The 21,630-nt window shown below is 40.5% G+C and overlaps 1 protein-coding gene across 1 annotated transcript in view; it reads left to right on the forward strand.

Annotated features, from left to right (window-relative positions):
* The window catches only part of TEX11 (testis expressed 11), a 186,875-nt gene that overhangs the window by 140,795 nt on the left and 24,450 nt on the right, over positions 1–21,630 (forward strand). The window contains exons 12-15 of the mRNA XM_044682860.1: positions 15,145–15,269; positions 17,813–17,898; positions 18,772–18,831; positions 20,818–20,858. Coding sequence (XP_044538795.1) covers positions 15,145–15,269; positions 17,813–17,898; positions 18,772–18,831; positions 20,818–20,858 — 312 coding nt within the window. The remainder of the gene's footprint in view (positions 1–15,144; positions 15,270–17,812; positions 17,899–18,771; positions 18,832–20,817; positions 20,859–21,630) is intronic.

A 21,630-nucleotide genomic window follows, 5' to 3' on the forward strand; every position in this document is an offset into this window, starting at 1 on the left:
GTCCTTGGTCAAGTCCCATTCTCCCTCTAGGTACCAGTTGCTTTGTCTGCAAAAGGAGGATGTTGGACTAGATTACCCTTTCATCTCTGAATCTCTTGTGCTGTTTGCTTTTTATGTCTCCTTCTGATCATTTTCTTCTTTGTATTTTTAAGAATTCTTTTGCTGTTATTACTATTATAATTTTACATAGTCCCACTTAGTGTGTTGTTCTGATTCTACTTTCATCTCTCTGTATCCTATTAAATAATGATTGTAAATCGTCACGTTTCATTTAAATCTTCCCATATTTCTCTGAATTTTTCATGTTTCTATTTCTTTCTTTTTTTTAAATTAGGCAATGGAGGTTAAGTGACTTGCCCAGGGTCACACAGCTGGGAAGTGCCTGAGGCTGGATTTGAACCGAGGACCTCCCATCTCTACATGTTTCAATTTCTTAGAACATAATCTTTTTCTCTTACCTTCGGGTACCAACATTTGTTCAGTCATTGGATGTGGATTGTTTCAAGTTTTTGCCTTTACAAATAAAACTGCTCCAAATATTTGGATATAGCTAGATCTTTTTTCCTTTTAAGAACATTCTTAGGGTTGTTATTATAATTTTACTAGTGGGGCCACTGGGTCAGGGGTGTGCACAGTTTTGAAGTCTTTATATCATTATTTTGCTTTTCAAACAATTTCACTAATTCACTAGTCTGCACCAGCAGTGCCAACGGCAAATTTAATTTTTTTTAAACCCTCACCTTCCATCTTGGAGTCAATACTATGCATTGGTTCCAAGGCAGAAGGTGTGGTAAGGGTCAGGCAATGAGACTTAAGTGACTTGCCCAAGGTCACACAGCTAGAAAGTGTCTGAGGTCAAATTTGAACCCAGGACTTCCCATTTTGGGGCCTTGTTCTCAATCCGCTGTGCTACTTGGCTGCCCCCCAAATTGGCTTGTTTTTAATGATCTTTGCCAACTTGAGGAGTGTGTCATAGCATTTCAGAATTGTTTTAACATGCATTTTTCAGGTAATTGAAATGCTTTACCAATTTTTCAGGTGTTTTCTTTGGAAAATTTGATCGATATCCTTTAGCCATTTATCCATTGGGACATAGCTCTCTCTTCAAATTTATTTCAATTGCTTATGGATTTTGGATGTCATATTTTATCAGATTATGGTAAGATTTTTTCTTCCATTTTAATTTTAAATTTAATTAATTAAATTAACAAATTAAATGAAATATTTTATTTTATTTAAAACTCTCATTTTATGAGGGGTTGTCCCTCAATTGGGGAATGGCTGAACAAACTGGGGTGTATTTAATAAAAACACAAGGGGACAGCTGGGTAGCTCAGTGGATTGAGAGCCAGGCCTAGAGACGGGAGGTCCCAGATTCAGATCCGGCCTCAGACACTTCCCAGCCGGGTGACCCTGGGCGAGTCACTTGACCCCCATTGCCCACCCTTACCGCTCTTCCACCAAGGAGCCAATACACAGAAGATAAGGGTTTTTAAAAAAAAATTTTTTAAATGAAAGAAAGAATGCTATCCACATTGAGAGAAAGAACTGTGGGAGTAGAAATGCAGAAGAAAACAGATGATTTATCACTTGTTTATATGGGTATACGATTTGGGGTTTTGGCTTTAAAAGATTATTACAAAAATGGATAATATGGAAATAGGCATTAAGTGATAATACATGGAAGTGCTTGTCAGCTCTGGGAGGGGAGGAGAGAGAACACAAATCATGTAATCATGGAAAAATATTTTAAAAATAAATATTTTGTTAAAAACCTCATTTTATCTAATCATACCTCTCTGTCAAATACTAAAGTCCTGGCATGAAGGAGAGCAGCAAAAAATATTGACGAGAGTAAAAAAATAAAAGAGGCCAAAGGCTTGTAGATTATTCAGAAGCCTCACATCTATGTATGGAAACTTTTCTTTGAGAAAAGAATCAGGAGGTGCTAGACGTGATAAAGATCAAATAAAGAAATCAATTACATTTTTTTTCTTTTTTCTTTTTTTTTTTTTTAAATTTTAAATCCTTAACTTCTGTGTATTGACTTATAGGTGGAAGAGTGGTAAGGGTGGGCAATGGGGGTCAAGTGACTTGCCCAGGGTCACCCAGCTGGGAAGTGTCTGAGGCCGGATTTGAACCCAGGACCTCCCGTCTCTAGGCCCGGCTCTCAATCCACTGAGCTACCCAGCTGCCCCCGAAATCAATTACATTTTTAACAGAAAGGAAACAACTACAGACCGGCGTGGGAATAATTGCCTAGTCAACTGTCTGTGTGTAGTTAGACCACCAATTTCTTTGAGCAAATGTATAAATTAACATAAAAGTACAAGGGAGAATGAAAAATTGAGGTAGCTCTATCCTGGCCTTTTTTAACAGGCCATATAGATAATCCTAAAATGGGAAATGGATGGAGGGAATGGCTATGGACATAGACTATAATCACTTCCAAAAGATGTTGTCTAATGAGAGACCACAGGAACCTAGAAAATGCTTCAGCCAAGCAGAGAGGTGACTGCCAAGCACAGCATGGGTGTAGAGGATGATGGGAGACTTTGAATGATATTGCCTCACAGAATAATGATTTAAAGAAAGTTTGGTGAGAAACTCAGCAAAGTTAGCTGGGTGTGGTGGAAAGAGCAGCTGCTCTCTCATGAGAAGACCTGGCTTCAGTTTCTGCCTCTGGTATGCAATATCTGTGTGACTTTGACAAGCCATTTAACCTCCCTAAGCCTCAGTTTCCTCATCTATTTGGACTAGATGGCCTTCGAGGATTTTCGGATCCTGTCGCCTCCAAAACATTTGTGGATGAAACTAGAAGGAGACAGGCAATTAGTTGACAAAACAGAAAAGACATATAAAGATTTCTATACTAGGAGACTGAAGTGGGTTTTACTTCATGGAAGGATATGATAGTAACCAGACCCTGATTTTAACTTCATAGTCCTTGACATACTACCCGAGGAAATGGAAATGGGATTGAAGAAAACAGAAATGGGGAAATCAGCTGGATTAGAAGAGGTCCATGCTGGAGGCAACACAATTTTGAGGGGTTTGATTATAAAAATATCCAACAGAAGGGAAGTCACCAAAAGTACAGGTAAAAAAATCTCAGGCATAAAAATATTAATAATTATAGACTAGTATTCCTTATTTCCCATCTGGGAAAAGTATTTAGGAGCGTTCACACATGCAGAGAGAGGATATACTTGATAAAATATAAGAACAGTCAGGATTTTGCAAATAATAGTCTTTCAAAGACTATACCTTTATACTCCCATAATTTACTGAAAGATTTCAAGGCTGCTCATCCACCTTTGGTATGCGAGCATGCTTCAACATATTACAAACAAGAGATTACACAGGAAAAGTAGCCTAAACTATGTATAACTAAGCCAGTGAAGTAGCTAGAACCGGGGACTAAACTGTCAACCTTCATACTGCATTGAGAGGACCATTGTAATGATGGGTGGACCTCTATAGTGAATTTGTAGTAGGACATGGAATTTATAATTTTAAAAAAATTTTAGGGGGCAGCTGGGTAGCTCAGTGGATGGAGAGCCAGGCCTAGAGACGGGAGGTCCTGGGTTCAAATCTGACCTCAGACACTTCCCAGCCGGGTGACCCTGGGCAAGTCCCTTGACCCCCATTGCCTACCCTTACCACTCTCCTGCCTTGGAGCCAATACACAGTATTGACTCCAAGATGGAAGGTGAGGGTTGTTTTTTTTAATTATTTTTTTCCAGTTACGTGTAGAACCAATTTTCGACAATTGTTTTATGACATTTTAGGATTCAGAGGAGGTAAATAGACTGATATAGATTATACCAGAACTTTCATGCAGTACATACTTTCTATATTGCTCATGTCAAGATAGACGACACATCACACATACAATTAAAATATCATGAAGGAAATATAATGGTGTACTTTGATCTACACTCAGACTACAACAGTTCCTTCTTTGACTGTGGATAGCATTTCCATTGTGAGTCCCTTGTGGATATTTTGGAGACATGCTTTGCTGGTAATGGTTTAGTCCTTCACAGGTGATCATCGTATAATATTTTTCTTACTATATACATTGTTCTCTTGGTTCTGCTCACTTCACTTTGCATCACTTCATATAAATCTTCCAGGATTCTCTGAAGTCATAGTTTACTTCATGCCTTATGGTACAATAATATTCCATTACAACTTGTTCATCCATTCTTCAAGTGATGGACACCCCCTCAGTTTCCAATTCGTTGCCACTACAAAAAGAACTGCTACAAATATTTTAGTACAGATATGTCCTTTTCCCTCATCTCTGATCTCTTTGGGATATAGACCCAGTAGTGGTATTGCTAGGTCAAGGGGTATGCATAGTTTTGTGGCCCTTTGAATCTGGTTCCATGTTGCCCTCTAGAACGGTTATATCAATTCATAGTTCCACCAACAGTGTATTAGTGTTTCCATTTTCCCACGTCCTCTCCAACATTTGTCATTTTCCTTTTTGGCTTGGTTAGCCAATCTGGTAGATGTGAGACGGTGTTTCAGAGTTGTTTTGATCTGCATTTCTCTGATCGAGTGATTTGGCACATCTTTTGATATGACTATGGATAGTTTTAATTTCTTCCTCTGAGAACTGTCTATTCATATCCTTTGACCATTTTTAGGTTGAGGAATGCTTTGTATTCTTATCAATTTGATTTAATTCTCTGTATTTTTGAGAAATGAGGCTTTTGTCAGAGACGCTATAATTTTCCTCTCAAATTTATTGTTTGCCTTCTAATCTTGGTTACACTGGTTTTATTTACTTTTTAATTGAATGTAATCAAAATGATCTATTTCATTTTTTGTAATGTACTCTATCTTATTTGGTCAGAAATTCTTCTCTTATCCATAAGCCTGACCGGTAAACTTTTCCGTGTTCACCTAATTTGCTTATGTCGTTACCCTTTATTTCTAGATCAACTACCCGTTTTGACTTTATCCTAGTGTATGGTGTGAGATTTTAATCTATGCCTACTTTCTGCCAATACTGCTTTATAGTTTTCCTGGCAGTTTTTGCCAAAAAGTGCATTCTTTCCCCAAAAGCTTACCATTAACTACCATCTGTTGATTACCTAATCTATTCCATTGAGCTATTCCTCTCTTTCTTAGCCAGTACCAGATTGATTGTTTTGATGATGCCACTTTATAGTATAGTTTAAGATGTGGTACGGCAAGGCTTCCTTCCTTGATATTTTTTTCATTAATTCCCTTGATATTCTTGGCCTTTTGTTCTGCCAGATGAACATTGTTGCTATTTTTTCAAGTTCTATGAAATAATTTTTGGGTAGTTTCGTTGGTATGGCTCAGCAATAATTTAGATAGGATTGTCATTTTTCCTATGTTGGCTCAGTCCGTCCATGAGGAATAATTTTTTCCAGTGTTTAAGCCAGATTTTATTTGCGTGAAGAGTGTTCTGTAACTGTGTTCACCCAGTTGTTGGGTTTGTTTTGGTAGGTATGCCCCCGGATGTTTTATATTGTCTCGAATTATTTTGAGTGGAATTTCCTTTTCTATCTCATGCTATTGGGATATGCTGGTGATTTATGGGGGTTTATTTTGTATCCTGTGACCTTGCTAAAGCTTAGTCGTTTCTATTAATTTTTTGGTTGATTTTCCAAGTATAACATCATGTCATCTGCAAAGAGTGATACATTTATTTCTTCGTTGTGTATTCTAGTTCTTCTTTTTCTGCTCTTATTGTTATAGCTAGACTTTCTAGTACAATAGTAAACAATAGTGGTGATAATGGGCATCCTTGCTTTACCACTGAACTCATTGGGGAGGGTCTTAGTTTATCCCCATTATAGCTACTGCTTCCCGATGGTTTTAGATAGATGCCATTTATCACTTTAAGGGAGGTTTGGAATTTGTAATTAAAAAATAATTAGCACTAGTTGAAAATCGTTCCAGTCATTTCTCTAATTTATCGTCTTGGGATCTGTTTCCCAGAATGAAATTATTATGAATATTAATATGCATGTTAACATCCCCTCAAATACCCATACCTCCTTGTTCCTCAACTCCTGTAACCTACTTCTGTACTCTACCTCAGCTATGCACAGGGATGGTCACACCTTGCTCTTGCCATTGCCTACAAGAATTCCATTGCAGCTGGCACTACTTGATCTAATCATAACCATTTGTTGTTCTAGCCTGCCTTACAGTCCCCATGTTTTTCATCCTCTAATTCCTTCCTCTCCTCAGTGTTTTCCCATTCCATCACTATTTTATACTCTCTTCCCAATATTGACTCCCTCCCAGTTCAGCTTCTGACTTCCCAGAATTTGTCTAGACGTTGTTGCCGTGTCTCGGTTTCCTTCTCACCCTGGAAGTTCCCTCGTTCTTTGTGGCTGCCTCCTACTTCTCTTCCACCTCGGTGTCCCCTTCTCCCTTTAGTGAGCTCCTTCCGGGAATCTTCATTTTAAGGAAAGGCCCAGGCCAGCCATCCTTCGTTCCTCTCCAGGTTCTGCTTCTGATGTTCCAGTCTTTGCCATCAGGCCCCAGCGTGAGTACCTCCCTCTTGTGTGTTGCCTTCCTCCATTAGAATGTAAGTTCCCTGAGAGTAGTTTTTCTTTTTAATTGCATTTTTGTATATCTGGTGCTTAGCACAATGCCTGGCACATAGTAAATACTTAATAAATCCTTATTAACTTGACTGACTGACTGACTGACTGATGGACTCCTTAGTGAGCCAGTTCTTCTTTACACTATCCTCTGTGCTTAGACTCTTTGCTCCCGTGTCCTGTGAAATGCTAAGCTTTGCTGAGCTCATCTCTGATTACTCCTACTAGCTCTTTCCTCCACTCTGCTAAGCAGAACTGGAGAATTCACACATTCGTTCTGGTTGGGTGCACTACAGATTCGTTCTCTGTTTTGACCCGAGTCCTGTTCTTCCCTACGTAGATTCTCTTTCCGACTCCCCACAAAAGCTGTTTCAAACCTTCTCTTCTTTCCTCACACCTCCACCGTCATAACCTCGCCCTACCTCAGACTTTCCTGGGAAAACTGGAAAGTCGCTCCGTTTTATTCAGCAGCCAGGCTCCTTTGATCTAGTCCTTGTTTAAAGCCCCGAGCTTTCCAGAGTTTGCCTAGAACCTCTAGTCATGGAACAAGAATGTCACTTTAGCCACTAGCCTGCGTACCAAGTTTCCCACTTGTTTGACTATTGTCTGAACCTGTGTTTTCATTGGCTCCCTCTACCAGTGCTGCCAAGTCTTTATAACCACATGAAAGAATGCTCCGAAACATTAATACTAGAAACGCAAATCCAAACTTTACCCTGAGCTTTCATCTTACAGATTGGTAAAAATGACCCAAAATGGGGGGCTAGGGGGGTGGAAGGATAGGCACACTAATGCATTCTTTTTTTTTAAAACCCTTAACTTCTGTGTATTGGCTCCTTGGCGGAAGAGTGGTAAGGGTGGGCCGTGGGGGTCAAGGGACTTGCCCAGGGTCACACAGCTGGGAAGCATCTGAGGCTGGATTTGAACCCAGGACCTCCTGTCTCTAGGCCTAACTCTCAATCCACTGAGCCACTAATGCGTTCTTAATGGAATTATGAAATGGTACAACCATGTTGGAAAGCAGTTTGGAATTATGTCCAGACTCTTTGATCCAGAGTCTCCATTATTGGGCTTATATACCTTCAGGAAGCCACTGATGAGAACCAAGTTCCCGCACCCTTCAAAATATTTATAATAGCACTTTTTGTGATAGATAAGAATTGGAAACAAACTAGAAGCCCATTGACTGGAGACTGGCGAAATAAATTGGGATACATGAATGTAACCGAATACTACTGTGCTATAAGAAATGATATCTGTGATGAATACAGAGTTTCATAGGCATATTATATGAACTTCTGTAGAGGGAAGTAAGCAGAGTCAAGAAAACAACTTATACGTGTTATGCTATAGGTACAGTAACTACAGCAAAATAAACATCAAAAAATCTCAAGAGTAAATGTTACAAAATTATAAAGATCAAACAGGACTCAAATGAAGAGATGGGAGAAGCCATCTCCATCCCACTCTTTTACCTAAGGAGGGAGGGGCACAATTACATTTTTTCAATGTATTGACCAGTGGTGCTGGTTTTATTTTCCTCCCTCAAAAAATACTACTTGTTATGTGAGATGGCTCTCTGAGAGGGAAGTAGAGACACGAGTGAAACTTTAATTATGTAAAAAAACAGAAGATATCAAGTTAAACATTACATTTTTTAAGAATTTAAAAAGGAAAAGTTAAATCAATTTAAAAATTAAAAAGAAACAGCAAAGCTAGAACAGCGAGAGATTTCCATTTGCCCCTAGATAGACTGAACCAAAAAAAATAAACAGGAACGAAGTTAAGCATCTGAATAGAATCTGAGAAAAGTTAGCTAGGCTAGATCTCTGGAGATTATTGAATTAAGTTGGATTGTTGAAGGGAGAAGAATATACCTATTTCTCAGCGATGCATGGCACACTCATAAAAACTGACCATGAGAAAAAAAAATAAAAACTGACCAGTTAGGTGGCTCAGTGGATTGAAAGCCAGGCTGAGAGATGGGAGGTCCTGGGTTCAAATGTGACCTCAGATACATCACATCCTAGCTGTATGACTCTGGGCAAGTCACTTAACTTCAGTCATCTAGCACTCCCCGCTCTTCTGCCTTGGCACCAATACTAAGTATTGTTCTAAGATGCAAGGTAAGAGTTTTTTTTTTCAAAATTGATCACATATTAGGCCATAAAAGCTCACAAACAATTGCAGCAAAGCAGGGACATTACATGTGCCTTTCATTAACTGTAATATAATAAAATTACATTCAGTAAAAGGCCTTTGAATCAAAGATTAAAAATTAATTGGAGACTATATAAGATATTTATCTTAATGCTAAAGAATGGACAAATCAAAGAACAAATTATAGAGCCAATCAATAATTTTATTAAAGAAATTGAAATGAGGCAACTGGCTGGCTCAGCGGAGTTGAGAGCCAGGCCTAGAGACAGGAGGTCTTGGGTTTAAATCTGATCCCAGACAGTTCTTAGCTATGTGACCCTGGGCAAGTCACTTAATCCCCATTGCCTAGCCCTTATTATTTTGTTGCCTTGGAACCAATATACAGTATTGATTCTAAGATGGAAGGTGAGGTGTTTTTTTTTTTAAAAAGATAATGAAACAACATACTGACATTTGAAGGATGCAGCCAAAGCAATAATTTTTTGAACATTTATATCTCCAAAATCTTTCATCAATAAAAGAAATAAAGAATAGTTCAAGGGGGCAACTGGGTGGCTCAGTGGATTGAGAGTTGGGCCTAGAGATGGGAGGTCCTGGGTTCAAATCTGGCCTCAGGCACTTCCTAGATGTGTGACAGTATTGATTCTAAGATGGAAGGGAAGGGTTTTAAAAAAAAGAATAATTCAAGAAATTGGGCCTGCAACTAAAGAACAAAACTAGAAAACCAACAAATTAAAAAACCTTCATTGAACACCACAATAGAAATACTGAAAACCAAATGAGAGATGAACAAAATTGAAAGTTTAAAAAAATCGCAGCAATAAACTAAGAGCAATTTTAAAAATAAAATAAAATAAATTAGCCATTAGCTAATTTGACTAAGAAAAAGAAGAAAACCAGAGTGCCATTATCAACAGTGAAAAAGACAAATTTACAACCAATACAAAAGAAATAAAAGCAATTATTCAGAGCTATTTTGCTGAACTATACGTCAATAAAAGTGTCCATCTAAATGAAATGAATGCACATTTATAAAAATACAAATAGTTTACTTTAACAGAATGGGAAATGGAATATTTGCATGATCCTATTTTAGAAAGAGAAATTGAATAACTCATAAATGAACTCCCAAAAGAAAAAAATGTCAAGGTCATACAAATTTACAGGTGAATTCTATCACATGCTTATTTTTTCTCAATATTTTATTTTTTTCCCAATTAAAGATAATTTTCAACATTAATTTCTCAAGATTTCGAGTTCCAAATTTTCTCCCTCCTTTCCTGCTTTCTGCCCTCCCTGAGACAGTAAGCAATTTGGTGTAGGTTATACATGTGACGTAACGCAAAACATATTTCCGTATTTGTCATGTCGTGGAAAACACATTTCAAAAAAAAAACCCCTTGAAGGAAATATAGTGAAAAATAGTATGCTTTGATCTGCATTCGGATTCCATCCGTTCTTTCTCTGGAGGTAGATAGCATTTTTTCTTCATACATCCTTCAGAATTGTTTTGGATCATGGTTTTTCTGAGAATAGCTAAGTCTTTCACAGGTGATCATTGTATAGTATAGCTGTGTATCATGTTCTCTTGGTTTTGCTCACCACATTTTGCTTCAGTTTATATTGTCTTTCCAGGTTTTTCTGAATTCATCCTGCTCATCATTTCTTATAGCAAAATAGAATTCAGAAATGTTATAATATTTTTGTGAGAATAGGTCAGTTCCCCCTTTTTTGGATTTCTTTTGAGATACGGACCTAATAGTAGTATTGCTGGGTCAAAGGGTACTTACTGCATAGTTTTAAAGCTCTCTGGGCACAGTTCCAAATTGCTCCTCAGAACTGTATTAGTTCACAACTCTACCAGTGGTGCATTAGTGTCCCAATTTCCCCACGTCCCCTTCCAACATTTATCATTTTCCTTTTCTATCATATTATCCAATCTGACGGGGATGATCTCAGAGTTGTTTTAATTTGAATTTCTCTAATCAGCAGTGATTTAGAGCATTTTTTTCCATATGACTACAGATAGGTTTTATTTCTTCTTCTGACAACTACTTGTTCATATCTTTTGACCATCTATCAAATGGGGAATGGCTTGTATTATTTTTTAAAATAATATTTTATTTTTCCCCATTACATGTAAAAACAATTTTTTAACATTCATTTTTTTTTTATTTTAAACCCTTAACTTCTGTGTATTGACTTATAGGTGGAAGAGTGGTAAGGGCAGGCAATAGGGGTCAAGTGACTTGCCCAGGGTCACACAGCTGGGAAGTGTCTGAGGCCAGATTGGAACCCAGGACCTCCCATCTCTAGGCCTGACTCTCAATCCACTGAGCTACCCAGCTGCCCCTTAACATTCATTTTTTGAGTTCCAAATCCTGCCCTCCCCTCTCCCTGAGATGGCAAACAATCTGATATCGATTTACATATGTAATCATGTAAAACATTTTCCCATATTAGTCGTTTTGTGGAAGAATTTTCAAATGGAAAAAAGAAGAAGGAGGAAAATGAAATAAGAGTATATTTCAGTCTGTATTCAGACTCCAGTTCTTTTTCAGAGGGCAGCTGATATTTTTCATCATGAGTCTCTGGGAATGTCTTGGATCACTGTATTACTGAGAATAATTAGGTCGTGGGGAAATGACATATATTCTTAAAAACTAAACTCAGTTATATTTATATTTAAAATATATTTATAAATATAGAGATATATTTGAGAAACAAAGCACTTGCTATGCAATTTTCTCCCCACAGTTTTCTGCTTTCCTTTTCATCTTGATTACATTGGTTTTGTTTGTGCAAAACCTTCTTAATTTAATATGCTAAAGATTATCCATTTTACATCTCACGATACTCTCTTCTTTAGTTATAAATTCTTCTTTATAGATCTGGATAGGGGAGCATTATTCTGTGTACTCTTGGTTTTCTTATGGCGTCACCTTTTGTATCTAAATCGTGTAACCCATTTCAGCCTTATCTTGGTATATGGTGTGAGATGTTGGTCTGTCCCTAGTTTTTGCCATACTGTTTTCCAGTTTTCCCGGGAGTTTTTGTCAAGTAGTGAGCTTTTGTCCCAAAGGTTCATTCCATTCTTTGGATTTATCAAACACTAGATTGCTATGATCATTTACTTCTGTGTATTGTGTATGGTCCACTGATCTACCGCTCTATTTCTTACCCAGCATCAGATTATTTTGATGATTACTGTTTTATAACATACAATTTGAGATGAGGCACGGCCAGGGTCACGTCACCTTCTTTCATATTTTTTCATTAATCTCTTAATATTTTTGACCTTTTGTTTTTTTTTTCAGGCGAATTTTGTTATTTTTTCCAGCCCCGTAAAATAATTTTATGATAGTTTGATTGGCGTGGCACTGAATAAGTAATTTCGGTAGAGTCGTCGTTTTTATTATGTTTCCCCAGTTGTTTACATCTGACTTTATGTGTGTGGAAAATGTTTTGAAATTGTGCTCAGATAGTTCCAGAATTTGTCTTGGCAGGTAGAATTCCAGGTATTTTATAGTGTCTATAATAATTTTAAGTGGAATTTCTCTTTCTGTCTCTTCTCTGCTGGATTTTGTTGCTAATATATAGAAATGCTAATGATTTATGTAGGTTTATTTTATATCTTGCATTATTCACATGTTGATTATGTTAATATAGCATATATTACCAACTTGCTAAAGTTGTTAATTAATTTCTGTTAGTTTTTTGTTGATTCTCTAAGACTCTCAAAGTAGACCCTCATATCATCTGCAAAGAACGCTAGTTTAGTTTCCTCATTGCCTATTCTAATTACTTCAATTTCCTTTTCTTCTCTTATTGCTTTAGCTAGCATTTCTAGTGCAATATTGAATAATAGTGGTGATAATAGGCATCTTTTGTTCACCGCTAATCTTATTACAAATAATGCTTGCCGATCATTTTAGATAGATGCTACTTATTTTCAGGACAGCGCCATTTATTCCTGTGCCTTCTAGAGGTTTTTTTTAAAAACCCTTTCTGGCTTAGTAACAACTCTAAGACTGAAGGCCTAGAGCAGGGGTCGGCAACCTTTTTGGCCGCGAGAGCCATAAACGCCACCTTTTTTAAAATGTCATTTCGTGAGAGCCGTGCAGTGCTCACAGTGCCGCTCCTGTAACGGTGCCTGAAAAAAAATGGACTTCATGGCTCCTGCAGAAAGAGCCGTATCTGGCCTTCAAAAGAGCCAGATATGGCTCGAGAGCCATACGTTGCCGACCCCTGGTCTAGGGCTAGGCAAATGAGGTTAACTGACTTACCCCGGATCACACAGCTAGGAAGTGTCTGAAGCCAGATTTGAACCCACATCTTCCTGACTCCAGGCCTGGTTTTCTATCCTCTGAGCCACCTAACTGCCCTCTCTCTAGAATTTTTAAAAATAGGAATGGGCTAACACCATGTTTTGTCCAGAGGTTTTCTGCATCTGTTGAGTTAATGATATTTCTTTTTGTTTTGTTATTGACGTGGTCAATAATGCTGATAATTTTCCTAATATTATATCAGTCCTGTATTTTTGGTATATAAATCCCACCTTGACAAAGCATATATGATCCTTGGGCCATCATCTTCTTGCTAGTATTTAAAAATATATATTTGCACCAATGTTCATTAGGGAAATTGGTCTAGAGTTTTCTTTCTCAGTTTCTGCTCTTCCTGATTTAGTTATCAGCACCACGTTTATATCATGAAAGGAATTTGGTAGGACACGTTCTTTGCTTCTTTTTCCATATAGTTAATCTTGTAATAGAATTAATTATTCTTTAAATGTTGGGTAGAATTCACTTGTGACTACATCCGGCCCTGAGGATTTTTTCTTAGGGAGTTCGTTGATGGCCTGTTAAATTTCTTTTTCTGAGATGGGATTATTTTAAGTCTTCTATTTCCTCTTCTGTTCATTTGGACAATTTAGATTTTTGTAAATCTTCATCCATTAAAAGAGCCATATGTACAAAAATATTTATAGTAGCATTTTGTGTGTGTGTGTGTGATGGTAAAGAATTGGAAACTGAGGGGACTGTCTGAATGAGTTATGACATATCATTGTGATGGAATTTTTTTTTTATCCTGGGACTCCGTTCTAGGAGCATAGGGCCACAACCAGTAGGCAATGGGTCCCACAGTCGCTCAGGGTCGCCCAGCTGGGAAGTGTCTGAGCCCGGGTTTGAACCTAGGACCTTTCGTCTCTAGGCCTGGCTCTCAATCCACTGAGCTAGCCCAGCTGCCCCTACTTTAGGTTGCAGTTTCTTTAGCAGATGTAGTTTTTACAGGGTGGGGTTGCTAGCCCCACGCCCAACCCTGCTCCTTTTTCATCCGGGCTAGGGACCGTCCTTGGCCCAGGAGTGGTAAGGGTGGGCAATGGGGGTCAAGTGACTTGCCCAGGGTCACACAGCTGGAAGTGTCCGAGGCCGGACTTGAACCCAGGACCTCCAGTCTCTAGGCCTGCCTCTCCATCCACTGAGCCACCCAGCTGGAATACTATCGTGTTATAAGAAATTCTGAAGGGAATTGTTTCAGACAAATCAGGGAAGACTCATATGAATATCAGGGCAAAGTGAAATGAACGGAACCAGGGAAATGCTGTATATAATAATAGCAATATTACAAAAATAACCAACTGGAAGACAGTCACTCTGGACAGCATAATGACCAACCATAATTCCAAAAGACTCATGACAAAATATGTTGTCTCCCTCCAGATGGAGAGCGGATGAACCCAGAGTGCAGACGGAGGCCTCTTTCCTTCTTTCTATTCTTTCTTTTTTCCTTTTTGGATACAGCTATGTGGCCATTTGTTTTTGTATCATTATACATACTTGTGATGGATTTTATTTTTCTTATTTTCTTGTTTGTTGGGAGAGGGATGAACTGAAAATAAAATTTAATTAAAAAAAAAACAAATGTTGGAGTAAGCTTAAATTTTAATGAGTTGAGTTCAAAGTAGCAGTTTTGATACTTGATGGTTAAGGCGAAAGTTATATAGGCTTTTGGCAAATGAGTAAGTGTGTGTGTGTGTGTGTGTGTGTGTGTGTGTGTGATTTTGTGAAAACTTATTGGACATTTTTAAATGAACCTAAAAGTTTTAGTGCATTGTTATTTTTTAAACCTTCACCTTCCATCTTAGAATCAATACTATGTATTGTTTCTGAAGCAGAAGAGCGGTGAGGGCCGGCAGTGGTGGTGAAGTGACTTGCTTAGGGTTTCACAGCCAGGAAGTGGTTGAAACTGGATTTGAATTCAGGTCTTCTTGACTCTATCCACTGTGCCACCTATAGCTCTCCCCAGTGCACTTACAGTTAAAAAGGCTCTTACTTTTGAGTCAACCTGTTAAATGTTCTTATTTTATTTCCTTGTATTTTAGCACTGACAGCAGTTGATGCTCTAGAGAAGTCTGGGGGAAATTCAGCTGCACAAGAGAAAGAGATGACTAAAGAAGAAAATTCAACTGCTGCTTTTCTCACGTCTGCAGCCCAGTTTGCTTTAGAGGTAATGCGGGTGTATCTGCTTTATTTTTTTCTCTCCAAGAATGAAGGAGAAGTGATGTAGCCATCTTGCACTTCAGTAGCCATTTCTGTGTTAAATTCCTTTTAGGTACATAGCACTATTCTAGATGCTGGTGGATGCCTACAAAAGACTAAGACATGGTTTCCACTCTCACAGAGCCTGAGAAATCTGCATCAGTGAATGGATGAACATTTGTCAATCCGTACAAGATGGTGGCCCAACCTCCATTCTCTGATTCTTTGCCACCACAAAAAAGGGCTCCTGAAGCTATTTCTGTACACATGGGTCCTTTTCCTCTTTCTTTGATCTCTTAGGGGTCGAGACTCTGTAGTGATGCCACTGGCTCAAAGGATAAGCTCAGTGCAGGAACTGGGACGCTGTGGTTCCCCCAAGTTTTCCAGAATAGCTTAACCAGCTTCCAGCTCCACTAGTGCGTTCATGTACTCAGTTTCCTCTTTTGTCTGCTTTGCCAATCTGAGGGATGGGAGGATGCAACCTCAGAGTTGTTTGATTTTGCATTTCCCTAATTCATAGTGATTTGGATCATTTTTTCACATGGGCAGAGAGCTTGGATTTCTTCCCTCGAGACATACTTCTTCACAGCTTTTGACCCATTATTGACTGAGGAAACACTTATCTTTTAAAGCAAGTCCAAATTAAAATGCAAATGCCTGTCTTCTAGCTGAGTTGGGGACTTGTGCCTGCCGTCGGTCTCAACAGTGTAGTCTAGTCTGAAATCCTTGGTAAGCCTGTTCAGTTCCTGTAATAGTGACACTTAAGAAGCACAAATGCCTGCAGTCCTCTGCTTTGAGTCCTTTTTCTTCTAGGAAGGAAGAGCAGGGTTCCAGAGCTTTATGCCACCGACACCATCCTAGCCCAGGACACTGTCACTTGCTTTTCACTCTTGTCGAATGATATATATTTTTGTATCCAACTTTGGGTGTACGTACGTGTGTGTCTGTAGAGTCTTCCTTTTTTCTTTCAGAAGAGAGTGAAGTTCAAATGCCAGCCCCTTCCCCAACATATTCCCTCTTGGTTTGGATAGAAGCCTGCCTGCTTGTGCGCCTTGATGACGTGAACTCGTCTTCCTTAACTTGCGTTTCCCTTCCCTTCCCTTCCCTTCCCATTCCAGTGAATTCCTGCATCACCACTGTGAGTTCTGTTACCTCTAACCAAGCCCAGCCCATCCATCCGGTACTCCTCTCCCTGAGGTGCCGCCTTGCCCACATCCCTTCCTTACTAGAGTATCATTCTGGTTTAAAGAATGCAGCCTAAACCCTTTGGCTTGGGAGTCAAGGCCCTCTGTCATCTGGCCGTTGCCTATTTCTCATGCTTCATCCCCTGACCTGGATCCTCTGTTTAATCTGCTCTGTGTCTCATATTCCAATTGCACCGTGGGGGGTTTCTGTCTCTTTCTTACTCATTTTTAATGCCCCATTCTCCTGCCTTCCTGCCTTCCTTCAACCCTCCCCTCTCTTCAAAGCGTGGGCTTCTTCTAAACTCAGCAACGACTCAATTGGAGAAGCGTTCAACAGAAACTCTTGGGACTGAATAGTTTACAATTAGGCGGCATTTTGATCGCAAATTACCTTATATTCATGAACACTTTTGATTTTGACAACAACCTTAGGAGTTAAGGAGTACCAGTAATAGGATTCCAGCGTTATAGATTAAGAAAGTGAGGCTAAAAGGCCAGATGACATTCCCAGGGTCATTCAGCTAAGCAGTGGCAGAACTGGCATTCAAACTCAGGTCCCCTGACTCCCAGCACTTATCCATGGCCCTGGTTGGGCACCTGCCACCTGCCACCTTGTAATGTTATCTGTCTTGCATCCCTGGCACCTCATACGTAGTGGGGGTTCAATAAATGTCTTATTGGCGTGTAAAGGGTTGATGATAAAATGGATGTATGTAGATCTAGGAAAAGGCCAGTACAGACTGTGCTTGTACATAATGCATGTGTTGAGGGGAGTAGGCGGGACTGCAGGTAATTCTGTGGTTTGCAGCTGAATAGCAGAGAGCTTTGAAAGAAAAGGTTAGAGGTTTATAATTGAGGCAGGAAGCAAAGGAGAGCCAGTAGAAGAATTGGGAATAGGCACATAATAGGACTGTAGTTCTGAGAAAGACTAATTTTCAAGGGGGCAAGAGACCCAGAGAGGCTGCAGTAATTTAAATGAGCTGAATGAAGGGTGGATGAGCCATCCTCAGGAAATTGAGCTTAGACACTCATAAAAGAGCAAGTAGAGGGGCCATTTGTTTGTTCCCGAGGACATCTTTGCAAATGGCATTTCAGGTTTTGCTGCGATGAGGACAGAGGCTGCGGCCATGGATTCAGCCCCATTCTTTGCAGAGTTGTGAATCGTGTCTTCGTCCTCCCATCTTTTAGTCATTTTCTTATGAGAATGTAGAACGAAGATATTCCCATTATCTCCTTTTCTCAAGGAAAAGGAATCTCGACTATGGAAACATTGTTCAGATTTGGGAAGTCAGTTTAACATTCGAGACTGTATGTGTCATCTTTGCAGAATGGGCAACAAGATGTGGCTAGAAGAGCTCTGGAGTACCTGTCTCAACGCTCACAAGACTTGCAACAGGGCCTTACTGCTTTGAAGTAAGTAGGCAGCAGGCAGGAAGAGAAAGTAAGAGAAAGAATTGGCTTAGCCTTCATACGTCTTGTGCTTGAGTGAACTTTGGCCAAAGTGTTAGTGCTGATGGGAATATTCATTCACTCAAGTGGATCGGTGCCTCCTCATGCTAAAGGGGAAATCTAAGGGCTCCAAGAGAGAAAGAAAAATTGGGTGGGCCTCTTCTGCTCTTCTACCCTCTGGATAGAGAATTTCAGCTGCTCAAAGGCTTTTCTGAGTAGCTTTAGCCCTTTCATGGGCCGGTGGAAGGGGGAAGGTAGAGGCCAAGACTCTTTCAGGGCTACGGCCTGGAATCTGCCAGCCAGGAGAGGGCTGGCTACAGGGAGTAGAGCCCACACTGCACTGGATCCCTTGTCTCTCAATGACACAGAGGGCTGCTCTTTCAGAGACATCCATAGTGGACATTCGTAGGAATATAGCATTTTATTGTTCCTTAAAGCACTTTCCTTCCATTTTTCTCACCAATCCTCTCAGGACCTCCCCAGGGCAGGTAGGGCTAACCTACCTGCTGAGGATCTTCCTTTTTTTTTTTAGAGGTGAAGAAACTGAGGCTGAGAAAGATGACTTGTCCATTAGTGGAGGCAGAGTGAATTCTTGAGAGCAGGTTTCCTGCCTTCCCACAGTGGCTAAACCCTTTTTAGGGCTTTAGGGGTGATTTAGGCAGTTTGGGACCCTCTCCAGCAAGCACACCTCTGATATCGCCTTCAGCAACTCATTCCATTGTCCTTGGAGCCAGTGACCCCATGGGTCAACTTTTCTCTGATTCAAGGTATCTTGGGGGGAAAGTGGCAGTGATATAACCACTGAAAAGTTTGAAGGTCGTGTTTGTTTTTGTGTAGGTGTTTGATTCGTCTAACTGTGCCCCGAATCTCTCAAACAACTGAACCTGAAGAAAACAGGTAAATTGCTGCCACAAAAACGATTTCTTTGCACCCAGGAAATGTTCTAAGTAAGGCAACATGTACTGTGGGTAGAGGCTTCTTCTCTCCCTTAGCAGGACACTGTAGCATCCCCGAAGATCACGGTCCTCCTAATGGAGGCACCTTCTTGGCTAGGAGGAACCAATCTGCTGCTAGTGCTCCACTTTGGGGCTGTCTCCCAGTGGAGTCTGTCTGGACTCAACGAACGTGCTAAAGATTTAGCAATTGAGGGGTGAATTACATCTCCATGTTTTTATTCAGAGAATCCTCTGCCTCTCGAAATTGTAAAGCAAAAAATGATCTCTTCAGGCTTTTCGTGAGGGTCAGTCTCCAGAAGAAAATGACTAGTTCAGCTCAGCCTTCCAAATGCCAGCCCTTCTGAACTCTCCTCTTGGTCGAGAACGTCGACCGGCCTGCTGCCCTCTCTCCCCTCCTTGTTTTAGTCCTGGAATCTTGGACACCGCCCTCTTAGCTCCGCCTGATCTCCATAACCTCGGTGTGAGGGAAGTCAGCAGACAGACCTCAGTGCCAGCTCTAGGCAGAGACCTTTAGTGGCAGACTTAGAAGGGGGGTTTGAAAGGCCATTCATTTGACCTGGCAGTGTGTGCATTGGATCTCAATCATTCAGACAACTGCTGGGTATGAGCCGGGGCGTGGACGGGAAAAGGTCAAACCGTGGACTTTTAAGAGTGTTCTCTTATTACTTGCAAAATGCATAGACCAATGCAAAGGGTCCTTTCATGATGCTGACAAGTGTTTCCATTTAGAGCTAGCTTGGGGCCTACTTGACTGGATAAATCAGACCGATTTGAAGAGAGACACCTTTAATGCACTGGAGGAAATGCTAAAAACCTCAAAATTAGGTGGCCTGGGTTCTAGGCCCATGAATGAACTCTGTGGCCTTGGGCAAGTCCCTTTCCCTTTCTGGGGCACAGTTTCCTCCTCTGCACAATGAGAGCTTTGTAGTAGGGCTCAAAGGATCCTTCCTGTTCCCCAAACCAAAGGCCCACATGATTTAAATTCACAATATCTGTCTCCGCGCTGACGCTGACAGTGTTGTTCTGTTGTTTCAGTCATGTCTTACTCTTCGAGACCCCATTTGGGGTTTTCTTGGCAAAGATCCTGAAGTAGTTTTCCATTTCCTTCTCCAGCTCATTTGACAGAGAAGGAAACTGAGGCACACAGGGTTAAGTGAGTTGCTCAGGGTCACAAAGCTAGGAAGTGTCTGAGGCCAGATTTGCACTCACAAAGATGAGTCTTCCTGATTCCACGTCCAGCACTCTATTCCCTGCAGGGCTACCTGGCTGCCCTAATAGTTAATATAGGAATATGTCCTCCAGTAATTCAGACCTCTTCCTTGAGACCCTATTTGCCAGCCCATTCATCATACATGTTGTGCCCCTTAAAAGAAGAAAGGTTAAATTAGTATCATGAGCAACAAACTGGGGATTGATAGAGCTCTCGAGTTCTTGTTGACCTTGCCTCTAGCTGTGGGACTCTGGGCAGAACAATTAGCCTCTTGGAGTCCCTGTTTTGTTACCTGAAAAATGGAGATGAGAACACCTCTAGTACCAGCCTCCCTCACAGGATGGTTATAAGACTCAAAGGAGAAGCCGAGGAGGAGAAACTGATCACCAAAAATGCAAGAAATCATTGAAATGTCAAGAGGAGAAGAACGAATCGGAATAAGTCCTGGAGGGCGTAGGAATAAGAAGTGCAAAGCCATCCTCTACCTGAATGGTCCTTGACAGCCCACTTCTCCCTTGAGCCTCACAATGGTCCTGTGAAGTAAGCAGGGCTATATAAGCCAGACCTTCTGACTCACGGTCCAGTGTTTTTCTTCACTGCCCAGCACAGTCTTTCTTTTCTTTGGACTTTCCAATTTTGCCTCAAAGCACCTTGAGAGAGATATCTGTCTGGAAGTAGCTAGAAAACACTCATGTATTTTCTTTAATTCAATTACAGAAAGGAAGAAAAAAGTAGAGTTTGGTCTTGGCTGAAGACAGGTAAGCCTGACTTGGTTCTTTTCTCTCTCTCTGTAGTCTAGTTAATGCTTTCATCTTGAGACACATCCATGAGCCTGTTGCCTACAAGGCGGAGCCTGCATCAGTGTTTGTTCCAGTAGACCCCCCTTTCTCATGACTAACTTCTATCCAGAAGCGGTTTTTTTAAACCCTTACCTTTTGTCTTAGGATCGATACTAACTATTGGTCCCAAGGCAGAAGAGTAGTAAGGACTAAGGCCATGTTGGTGAATCTATGGCATGCATGCTGGAGCATGCCGGAGGAGGCTGCTTCCTATCCCCTCTCCATGTATGCCTGAGAACATTTATCACATCACCTGCCCTTCTGCCCAGCAGCCCAGTGGGAGAGCTTCCTCCATCCCCTGCCTGGGGTAAGGCAGGGACTCACGTGCAACATGAAAGTTGCATTTGGGGCACTTGGTCTTTAAAAGGTTTACCATCACTGGGCTAAGACAATGGGGGTTAAGGGAGTTGCCCAGGTCTCACAGCTAGGACGTGCCTGAGGCCAGATTTGAACTGAGTTCTTCCCAACTCCAGCCACCTACCTGCTATCCATAAGTATTTGATGTACATAAGACTGTATTATATAAAATAGGACTCCTACTGGGTTTTCCTTGGCATCTGACTTGAATGCAGGACACCTTGGAACATCCAGGGCACTTTCTTCCCCTAGCTGATAGTTCTTTTCCTCTCTCACAATACACTAGAAAGGCAGTGTGGAATCATGGAGACAGAACCATTCTTAGAGCCAAGAA

The sequence above is a fragment of the Gracilinanus agilis genome, chromosome X, assembly GCF_016433145.1.
Source record: "Gracilinanus agilis isolate LMUSP501 chromosome X, AgileGrace, whole genome shotgun sequence".
NCBI classification, from domain to species: domain Eukaryota; kingdom Metazoa; phylum Chordata; class Mammalia; order Didelphimorphia; family Didelphidae; genus Gracilinanus; species Gracilinanus agilis.